Source organism: Pyxicephalus adspersus, chromosome 9 (assembly GCF_032062135.1).
Source record: "Pyxicephalus adspersus chromosome 9, UCB_Pads_2.0, whole genome shotgun sequence".
In the NCBI taxonomy this organism is placed as follows: Eukaryota; Metazoa; Chordata; class Amphibia; order Anura; family Pyxicephalidae; genus Pyxicephalus; species Pyxicephalus adspersus.
In genome coordinates, this window is record NC_092866.1 from 37624505 (window position 1) to 37635948 (window position 11444).

Sequence of the window (11444 nt, forward strand, 5' to 3'; positions counted from 1 at the left end):
GTTTTATTGTATCAGAATCTGATATGATGTAAAACGCTGCCATGTGTACCAATCCTAAAGAAACCTCAGCCCTTAAGGGCTCAAAATTGACAAAGTTACTTTCATACTCAAGACCCGTATTCTAATGTATAAATGGCAGAGCTCAACTACAAATTGCTAATAGCAATGTCACTGCCTTAAACGAGCCACAAAAGCTCAAAACTGATATGATTAAGAAACAGTTGGACAAAATTCCTTAATTTTATTGGTTCTGTACTAATTTTTTTTCATTTGTGTATATTCGTTAGGAACAAATAAACAAAATTGGATTTCAATAATAAATTTATTGTGCAAGAAGATTTTCTGTCATTCAAGTGGGAGTAGCTTTCCTGTAAAATAAAAATATATACAGCATATGATTTGTCACACAACTGATAGGAACAGTAGATGAATTGAATTGATTTGTGGTCATACACAATGTGAAAATAGTCCTATTCTGAAATGTTAACAGTTTTACTGGCATGGGTAAATAGTCATTTTTACTGTTTATGGAGATAATGCTATTTCAAATTTCCTAAAGGTCATGTTTATGAAGGCTTAGAAACTTTGTTATGTGATTCCTGCTAAAAAGGAGGATCAAAGTGCAGCTTGGCAGATCCTTCCTAGCATTATATATCACTTGATAGATCCTGGAGTGGGATTTTAGCATAAAAGGCACATCTTTTATGTCCTGCCATAGTTTAACACTGAAGTATGAGTTCAGTTCCAGTTGATAGGCTCCATTTGTACAACTACTGTTGTACACAAATATGGTATATGTCAACATTAAGAGAAACAGAAGTGTGGCACAACACTGGCATTGCTATCTCAACCCCCATCCTTCACCATATAGCTTTATATATGTGTATAAACTTTAGATATGTGTAAAACATTTCATATGTCTCAGTGTATTACACACGTCTAGGAAATGTTTGAAAATACTGCATTCATTTACATAATAGTTTCTTCAGTGTATATAAAAATAGGCATCCTGTATAAAGAAAACTTAAATTCCTACTTTCTATTGTTCCTACAGTGCACTTCCATCTAGTTTGTATTTTTTTTCTAAAAACATCATGCCACCATTTTGCATCTACAGACAAATGATTAGTAGTGTAAGTGATTGGAGTTGGAATAGAAAATGTTTCTTTCTCTATTTAAATTTCCACCAAGTATAGGTAATGGATGTGATAGGCCAGGGGCATACTGTGTTTCTGTTTCTTTTTCACTAAACATATCTAAATTCCAAAAATTAGAGAGGTTGTCTACATTGGGAAAAATAAACCCAACCAGTTAACAACTTTTAAGCAAAGGGCGAGTGTAGGGGACAATGAATAGATCCTTCAAAGCTCAAGAAAACCCAAAAATGGACAGGGCAAAATCTTAAAGAATAACTAAAGTTGCTCATTCCAGAATTGCACTGGGTGTTACTGGGAGTTACTTGGATAGCTGATTGACCTTTCACATATGAATTTAGAGATGAGGAAAAAGCTGTAAAGCAATGTCAACAGATGTGTTGTGCTTTAATACACTATTTGAATTTTCTTATCAATCTAATTGCTATTAGAATTTTGTAAATATTGGAGTGGGCTTTAACTTTAGGTTCTCCAATTTCCTGTCTAATACACAGTAGCTGATTTATAGAAATGAAAAATAATACTGACTTTCTGTCTAAAACAATTCAATTCCTTGGTAAATATTTCTAAAATATTTATAAAGCTGAGACATGATTGGCTGCTATGGGCATCTGCCCAAATCTTGCTTCATTTTTGAAAAACAGAACATAAACTACCCCTAGTTATGCTGCCTAACAATATAAAACAGACATTTCAATCACTGTACATTTATTACCACAGAAATTTGTTGTTTTGAAAAAAAATCAGTAATTACAGACCACCCTTAACAATTGGATGGCGAAACACAAAGTCTGAAGAAGTAGTTTTATACCACAAAACATCTCACATGCTATTTAAGACAGGAACTTCTTATCAAATGTTGATTGGAGAGGGAGAGGGAGAGAGAGAGAGAGAAAACTTTGTCTGTGTTTATATAGGGTTAGGATAGCAGTGTCCCCAAACTTCTCAGTGGGGTATTGATGTGTTCTGGCAGCAATTTACAAACAAGAACTGGGACTAATACTTAGGAAATATTATTAATATGCAATAGCTTTAAAACCCTTTTTCCCTATTTACGTAAATGATTTGCTCATTATTTGTAAACATGCCCTTTAAAAAAGTGGCAAAAATTCTGCAGTTTCTGTGCACAACTACTGTAGCATGTCATGCTTCAAACATACCAGTAGGTGTCCCTGTTGCATTAATAAAAAGATACATACTACTATGGGAAAACAAGAGCATCATTCTGATTACATCTGACTACAAATTAAAATAATTTGGCAGGGCCAGTTTAAATTTCACCATTATCAAGATATAAACCTGTTTATAAATGCAATCCTTTATTAAATAGATACATTTGTCTGAGAGAAATGCAAAGGCTGCCATATGTGTGTTTTCCAAATGCTCAATTGTTTGGAATCATGTGGATCCTTTAATCATTTTTGAGTCATAGACGAAAATCTACCAGAGAATCCCAAGTAAATTCACGACTGCTGATTTGTGTACTTATTCCCAGATTACACATTTAAAAATGACTTATGCCCTTGGATAAGTATACCAACCAGTCAATTTTTTTTTTGAACATGAGTTCAGCAGTGGCAACCCTTTTACTTTTCTCAGCAGAGTTTATTTTATATTGGGGTGCAAGATACTTACTTTGAGGTCTAAGCTGGAGGGCCTTTAAAAAATACTTAGGGAGAAGGACACCATCTGCATTACCAGGTGTAAGCAAAACGCGGTTTGCAGACCAGAGGAACGGGATCTGATCTGAAAACAGAACAAATGAAATATTGAAATATATGACTTGAAATGACAGCTTGTTCCTATTATCACAATTTTTCTACTAAAGTTGATATCACAAATTTTTCTAAAGTTGATATCCCTTAAGTATCCCTAAAATGTTATGAAAAATACCTACAAAGTGCTTGTTGCCTGGCTGTCTTGTTACGCTTCAACAGATTGACTGCCAAAGAATAAATACGCTAATAAAATTCTGACTTTCTTTTCTTTAAATCTACTTGCAGATATACCCCACAAAAAAACAGCTCTATTCGATGCCATTTTAAATGTAAGCAGCACTAACACCTGCATTTGACCTGGTATCAGCCTCTTACAGTCCCTGAACGGACTGGGGGAGGGAGAAGCAGCCAATGAGCCAGTCTGATGAACTGAAGTACTCATGTGCTAATAATGAAAGATAACAGGGGAGAGCGGAGTGATAGAGAAATTAATATTATTATTATTAATAAACAGGATTTATATAGCGCCAACATATTACGCAGCGCTGTGCATTAAATAGGGGTTGCCAATGACAGACTGATAAAGACAGTGATACAGGAGGAGAGGACCCTGCCCCGAAGAGCTTACAATCTAGTAGGTGGGGAAATTAACACACAATAGGAGGGGGATAAGAGAAATGAACTCATCAGTCTGTTGCTTCTGTCCAGTCCAAATAACTGCAGCAAAATTGGGTTTCCTACACAGCTAGACAGGACCGTGCTATGTGGGGGAGATGTGTACATTTTAAAACTGGGTGAAAAGAAAATGGGTTTTTAGCTATTGTCCCTTCCCTTATCTTATCTTCTTCTTTGTACTCCTGATGACTCATGTTGGGGCCTGGCAGGACGTGTTATTACTTTTGCCAATGTAATGCATATACAGTAGTTTGTTAATGTACTTGTGCACACCCTCTCCCCCATGAGTGCAGGGCCTACAGTTAGAAACTCTTTTATTTTTATATTCCAGCAGCTGGCACCTTGCCAGCCACTTGGTCACCCTCACCACTATGTTGGTTCCTAAAGAACATTTACAGAGGATGGTACTGAACTGCTCATTGCCATTCCCATAGGGTGGGACGCTACCTTTAGCATCTCACCAGAGGAAGTGGTCATAAGGAAACAGTGACCACCCCACAACCTCAATGGCTATCTGAACATAGCCTAGGGGCAGGTACACACCTGCCTGTGGGTCACACAATTTCATGCAGCTGACCTTGCCAGCAACGCAAACACTCACAGTAATTGTAACAGTGCTGGTTCTTAAAAAAACTCCAACATAAGAGGTGGAATATGTGACAGCGGCCCTAGTACCGCTCACTGCTGCACCTATCCGTTCGCTATGAGGCTGCCACAGCGAGATGCTACATGTCGCATCTCCCCGAGAGGAAGTGGTTCCTGGTGTGAGGAAGCGGTAAATGCACTGCAACCTCATTGCCAGTGTTAATTCAGCCTTACAGTGAACATTTATTGAAACTTTGTAACTAAAAAAATTTTCAAAATTACAGCAGCTGACAGGCACTACTGCAGGTAATGAGACCTTGCAAGCATTTTTTAGATTTTATGATAATTAATTATTTTCTTAATAAAATTATTTTATTAATATCACATTGCATCAAAAATTGAAAACTTTATTTTTGATACAGACCAGTTTGTAGCAAAGAACAATGTATGTATTATTGGGTTATTTTAGTAATGGAAATGTTATCAATGGGAAAAAAAAGTCCATATTAGGAGTGTAAAACCTGCTCTGATCCATGGTTTGAAAGTTTAAATTATTACATTTTAGCTGCTGCTTATTTTTGATGTGCAAATCACTAATCCATTTTCCCGCTGGGAGATTTTATTTCATTTCCTATCTTAGTTACTAATACCATCAAGTTACTTTCTCATTTCTATGTCACTTAGACTGTATGTTCAATGCCTTAAAAATCTTGCAGCTGACCATATGAAAGAAAACAGTGCTTGTGTGAGAGGAGAAGAAGCAGACTCACCAGCTATTGCCTTTGGAAGGTCTATAAATATTGCCACTTCACAGTCCCTACGCATTCCTGCAGAGACACATAGTGACGGTTAAATCAATTTACAACTCTCACTACATGCTATATAATTGAACCACTGAATAGTCAACAATGAGAAACACCAGAAGCCACTTTGACTATGTCATTTTGTAAAGTGTCTCCTACAGAACAGTAAGACCTAGAATAGCTTGGACTATACGGCACCTGTGCAATGTTACAACTAGATCTGCAAGTACTTCTATGGAACTTTGGATACATCAAGAATCGGAGCAAAAAATTGTTATTAGACTCAATCAACATTGTTTCAACACAAGGATAAAAATTACTAGCTTAGCAATGTGTCTGTAATTTTTTCAATTCTTTGGATTCCTAACAAAGATCGATCTTTCTGTAATTGTGCCTTCATAGCTTTGTTGGTCGAAGAGCTTGGTCTGTGACCCCTGTACACTAAAGGATGATCCCCATGATGATTTTAAAGACATTTTGGTGGTGGTCAGAGATGGCCATGTCTGTTCCAAAAAAACACACTTAAAATAGTGGTCCTTTTAAAATATTTGTCACATTACTATGACAATGCAGTATTTTACAAAAAACAAATAACACAATTGCAATAAGGGTAGTCATAAACAAGAGATGATAAAAAATCACATATGTATGGGGAGTTCCTGACCTTACTTCACCACTATCAAGAGAGAAACTGATGGTACTGGCAAATTAGAACTCCAGCCTGATGGCCAACATTCCCCTATGAGACAAGCTGTTTTAGCAGTGGCAGCTGGCATGACTCCTGTCTCTCAATGTTTCCATGCAGGAAAAAATTGTGCCAAACAGAGCACTGCTATTCGTGGAGCTGCTGGCCTGAAGGCAATTAGATTGTGCATGCATGTTTGACCCCTTTCAATGATATAAAGGTGGTTTCACTTTACACCAATAAAAACAGCTGCTGCCAAATATTACTTACCACTGATAACATTGTTGCCTTCTCCTGGGAGCTCAGTAGACAAGTGAATATGTGTTCGTTTCATTCGAGAGAGTCCACAGTGAAGAATCGATGGCCAGTGGCGGAGATAAGTCCCATGTATAGCATGTGGAGGAAGCTCTGTTCCCAACGGGCTGAGATCCACCTCCACCTAGAAAATATATGGGGCATATGCAATATGACACATACTTAACACACACACTCATTATATACACACACACACACATACCGTTAACTTTGGAGAAACATCAGTTGCTTTTATGGATATTATGCCTATATGTCATAATTTTATTTCAACAGCCATCAAGAAGTTTCGCCTCAAACATTGCAGCATCTTTTCTCAAACCTCTAGTGCAGCGATTTCTTAAACAAGGTGAAAAAATGCCCCTTGTATTTGTGATCAGAATGCCACTTTTACAGACACCTAAAAGATCATTGTTGTCAGGCCAATGGCTCTGCTTAGTGGTACTGATCCAGGGACTATGTAGGTGCCATCAAAGTCCCAAAGTCCCGGTGGAATGCAGTATTTCATTGTTGTAGTGTCAAGGACATATAATAAACCAGTGTCATCTGCAAAATATCATTTTGTGCCTTTTAACTGGCATCTAAAGGTAGTACTTTTCACTAGTACCTTTAAAGAATGTCCCTGGTTTGCTCGAATTTCCAGCTTCCCCTCTGGCTCAGAGCTCCTCAGCATGAATCTCTGCTTGTCATTGGATCTAACTACACGTTCAATGTCATTGAGAGAAAAGGAACTGAACTGAGGAAGGGAAAGGAGACAGGAGACAAGAACAAAGCCATCTACAGCGGGCACAGTATTAGATGAAGGGTCAACAAATAATAGCAAGCCATACACAGAACAGAATAGTGTCACAGGTGTTAGTAAAGAAGGGATGGTTTACAATGAGACACAGGTGTTTGAAGAGTGAATTGGAGATAAAAAAAAATATAAAAAAAGATAGTGTGAATTTTTTTGCAATAAAATATTATCAGTTTGTATTTTTAGAAATGCTGCAATCCTAGACTATTCTTATAAAAACATTTTTCATGATACTTAGAAATCAGAAAAACAAATCAGTTAAAGTGGTTCAAGATAAAAACATCTCTGTTTTGGATTGAGGGGGAAGATTTCCCATAATTTATGTTTGTTGTTTATTTTTCCCAGGAATGAAACTTATAAAAACTATGCATGACCAGGCTAAGGACTTTTGGCAATTTAAATATTATTAACAAGAAATTACTCTAAAAGCCTTTGTGCCTTCTAATTTTTGATGTAAACAAGGGGCAGGAACTCTGGGATAGGGTAGCAGAATTAGTCAATCTTTTGAAAGAATGGTATGAATGCAGTGTTTCTGCTTTGAACTTTGTGATATAATTACTGCACAGTGCCAGCATCTACAGAAGCCAGTGAGGGCTTAATGTCAAATAATTTACATCTATAGCCTACTCACCACAGATTAAAAAAACAACACCTAACTATACCAGACCTGTTACACTAACGTTAATTTCTGCAGTGCCGCTAAGAGCATGCCCCAACTCCTGACATGGATAATGAAGATCATCTATTTGCAAAAAAGGACCCCCATACAGTCAACATTCACATTGCTACTTTAAAAGGGGTCCAGGCAGCACAAGAAAAGAAAATGATAAAGCTAGAGGAATACAATGAAAATGTATATATTTTTAACATTTCCAGCAGGTGCATTTTTAATGTATGGGACACTGAGGGTTGCCACCTATCTTATAATCTGTTTGTATTATCATTATATGGTCTATTTACTAGGGCCTAGTGAGAGCATCATGATATGTGTTACAGTATACTACCTGCCAAAATACAAATCACTTCTTAGAAAACCGATAGCTGATATGTATGCGCTGCGTAATATGTTGGCGCTATATAAATCCTGTTTAATAATAATAATAATTGATACATCTACCTAAAGCTTGTGCACATTGTGTCTGTGATGGATTTGCTTTAAGGGATAATAAAATTGTGTCACAAAACACTGGATCAGCCTCTTATCGAAGCAAACCAATTCACATCTCCTGTGATTCACCGACTTCATGTAGAGATATATTTGCACTGCTCAAGTAGTAAAATGCTCCATGAACAGTAAATCATGCAGGTGTCTTGCTATTTGGCAGAGGCTGATTTTCTTTTAAAGAAAAGGCTTTACTGCACTTAGAATTGCTTAAAACATCTCCCTATTATTTAAAATCAGGACAGCATAACATAGTCAGCATCACATACCCGATGTCATGTGCAAGCCCATAGAGGCGGCTCCATGACGCAATGCATAAGATAAAAGCTTTGATAAGCGCACATCTGGATCCTGCCAGGGAAAGAAAGAATATTAGTTTATTCTAAATGACAAACATCACACAAATCATTTTCGTTGAGTGTCAAAACACAAATCTCTAACAAAGAATACATAATATAATATTACTGATAACTGCATGAGACCCCTAGATGTACAGTATTGTCTATATGGTGCAAAGGTAATGTATTTAATGTAAACCATAGCAATCAGAATGTATATTTTAAAGATCTGACAGCAGTAAACTAAAAATCCCATTGGATTTTGCAGTGCCACACACATCTTATTTTAAAACATAGATGGCAAACTCCATGAGTTCAATATGAGGGAGAGGGGTCTATGGACCCTACTGGACATTTCTAATTGATGCAAAACAATGAAAATAAAAGATGCCCATATCCGTGCCCCAGTTGTTTAGTAAAAAAATCTTATAGTAACCGGGTGTTGCTTAGCTGAGCTACAAATGTCTGTAAACCCATTTGGACACAGTAAGTCAGCAGTGTCCAGGGTCAGACTGGCCCAGAAAAAAACATGCTGTGGGCCCCAGTTATATGTCCCTAAAATTAGTTTCCTTGAGCCTTCTGGTGGGCCCCCAGCTGCTCTACAAAAAATGCTATTGTTCTAAGAAAGCTTTGGGTTCTGTTGGGTCTTCCAGCTTTCCCTTTTCTGGGCCGCAGCTACCAAGTTTTATCTTGGCAGCATCTACACAGAAGCTTCATTGGACGTTTCTACTCAATCAAGCAGAGCTAAACCTAGGAGATAAAAAAATGTGATCAGGCAGGTTCCTTATTGCAAAAGGTATAGGTTATATCTCTTTTGCAGTAAAACAATTGTACCTCTGTTCAGAATCTTTTGTTAAATCTACACTGAGCTGGGCATGTGCAGCTCAGTGTATGATCTCGGCATTGCTGGATGCTGGAAATCGATGAACACAGTTATGACATTTAGGCATGGCCAATAAATGGTGAAGGACCCAAACCTGAAAGATGTCAGAAATGGCGCAAGGAAAGGTAAGCTTAGTTCTGTTTAAAGCCTGGGATAACTACACATGTACGTAAGGGTAGGCTTCTTGCCATGATTGATAGAATTTCAGTCCTCTAGCCACTGAGAAAGGAAAGATAGTGCAATGCACTTTAAGCATTTATTGTTTTTTTTTGAGTGGTTGGCAAAAGCATTAGTTGTGGTGATTTTACTGGAACTTTACGTGAATATGGTAATACCAACAGGGGCTCTTTAATTAAATTCACAAAAAGGTAATGTTTGCTACAATATAATGTGAAAGCAACCTGTCTCCAACACAATGTGCTGTGTGTTCTCTTCTGGATGGCATTCATATTCACCCCTTGTACTTCTGCCATCATTCATGCCTCACTGGTAGTGATGAGTGAGATATTTTACAGCTCTTTTATTTACCGGTACCTGTTTTTTAACTCCTCTCCTCCTGTGACTGGAGTGTGATCTCTCCATAACTGTCAAATCCCTTCAGGCAAAACAAACTATATTTCCTGTAATAAAGAACATAGGATACCCAAAATCAGAAATTGGAGATGGGAGAGAATCCATGTTGTGTTGCTGCACGAGCCGATTGATTGATTAATCAAAGCACTGTCACATGAGAGGTTCTACAAGATATGTTTTTCTTGTGTGTCTTGCAGATTTCAGTTGTAACCTTGTCACAGTAGAGTTGGAGAAATAGCATTTAATTTCAAATCTTAGGTGAGCTGAGATTTTCAAATGTTGCCTCCTAGGGAGGCCTTAGGTAGGAGGAGTAGGTAAAGAAGATTGTTTGTGCCCACACACAACCTGACACTGGACGGATGCAGTGAGGGTTATAATACAAAAGAAGGAAGTGGTAACTGCACTTCCATGTCAACCAAACAGAGCAGATACTCATGGCAGAGTTTAGCTATTGTAAAAACAGCTTTCTTAAATTTGTCCATATTTTAAAACTGAAAAAAATGGAGATTAGAGAATCACCAAAATGAATCACTACAGCGTCTGACCCTGGATCCCAGGCTGTAATCTGCACTAAGGGATCAAAATTAACTTCTGTATTTCTGCGTTATACTACAATCAGCAGCCTGATGACTACAACTACCACAATGCATAGTGATTGACCTCTGGGTCTAGGAATCCAGGTGCAGCATTGAATAAATCAGCACAAATCCTGAGGTCCAATCCAGCAAAAAGCCAGACTCTCTTGTTTAGTTTCCAGTTCATCCAGGAAGATCCTGACACCCTTCCTACTCGGTCCTCCTGTTGTGTTGTTGGGGTTATGAACACTTCCTGGTGAAAGGATGCCCAGTTGCATGCTGGGAAATGTAGTTTTAGTTGTCTGGCAGCACCTGCTGTTGTCTGTATATAACAAGGAATGATGAATAGTCAGGAAACTGGGGATGTATGGGCTTGTATGCCATCTGCTTGTTAGTACTGGAGCCTTTAAGGAAATCATATCCACAACAGATTTGTCCCATGGTATTACCAGATATAGTAATGTATACTGTACTGTTTTGTATGTCTATGTTTAATGTGTAATGGAAGTGAATAACAACAGTATGCTGTTAGTTACTTTAAAAAATATATATTTTTTAGCTATATAAAGAAATCATATGTATTGTTTTTGTTTGTTTGAAAATGAAAAACTTAATAAAGAAAAAGAAATATAAAAAAAATATTGTACCAAATGAAAGGATATTTTTTACCTCTTTATTTAGTTTTCTCATTATTATCAAGCATCCTTAACCACCTGAGCGTTACACTGAGGTCTAGATTTCTGTACCAAAAGTCATCCACTGTTTTTCATGAAATTTTTTTTTTAAATAGTAGACCTGTAACTTACAGAAATATGTCCAAACAGGGGTTCTAGTAGATAATATGAATATAAAAAATGTATTTACTTTTATTTTATTTTTTTTTATTTTTTGTATTGGATTGGATACTGGAGTTTGTATTCAATCCAATACAAAATGACAGTTTGAATTTACCAGTTAAATACTTTGTAATTATTTGAATTATTTTGTATTGGATTGGATACAGGAGTTTGTATTGAATCCAATACAAAATGTTTGAATGAGTTTCAATTTGAATTTCCCGCACACGCGCCGACGTCATCACGCACGCAGGGAGAAGCCGTCAGTTTTTTTTTTCTCCGCCGGATGGCTTCTCGTTTCAGAGATCATCCGGCGCTGGAAGAAGAAGGACGTGGACGATCAGCGGGA

General features: G+C 37.3%; 1 protein-coding gene across 1 annotated transcript; it reads right to left on the reverse strand.

Annotated features, from left to right (window-relative positions):
- Window positions 1–221: 221 nt before the first annotated feature.
- On the reverse strand, window positions 222–10499 carry TRPT1 (tRNA phosphotransferase 1). The gene is made up of 8 exons (XM_072421473.1): window positions 10345–10499; window positions 9646–9731; window positions 8160–8241; window positions 6540–6709; window positions 5891–6059; window positions 4903–4959; window positions 2790–2900; window positions 222–368 (listed from the first exon to the last, which is right to left on the reverse strand). Exons 2-8 carry the CDS (start codon window positions 9691–9693, stop codon window positions 346–348), a joined length of 660 nt encoding a protein of 219 aa, XP_072277574.1. The 5' UTR covers window positions 9694–9731; window positions 10345–10499; the 3' UTR covers window positions 222–345.
- Between the last annotated feature and the right edge of the window lie 945 nt (window positions 10500–11444).

Excerpts from the sequence above, each read along its gene's own strand:
- TRPT1 (XM_072421473.1), bottom strand. The coding sequence starts at position 9,693 with ATGGAGAGATCACACTCCAGTCACAGGAGGAGAGGAGTTAAAAAACAG. Across the intron at positions 6,710-8,159 it reads GGGCTTGCACATGACATCGG|ATGGCTTTGTTCTTGTCTCC; the intron begins GTATGTGATGCT and ends TGCCCGCTGTAG. Across the intron at positions 6,060-6,539 it reads ACCAGGGACATTCTTTAAAG|GTGGAGGTGGATCTCAGCCC; the intron begins GTACTAGTGAAA and ends TATATTTTCTAG.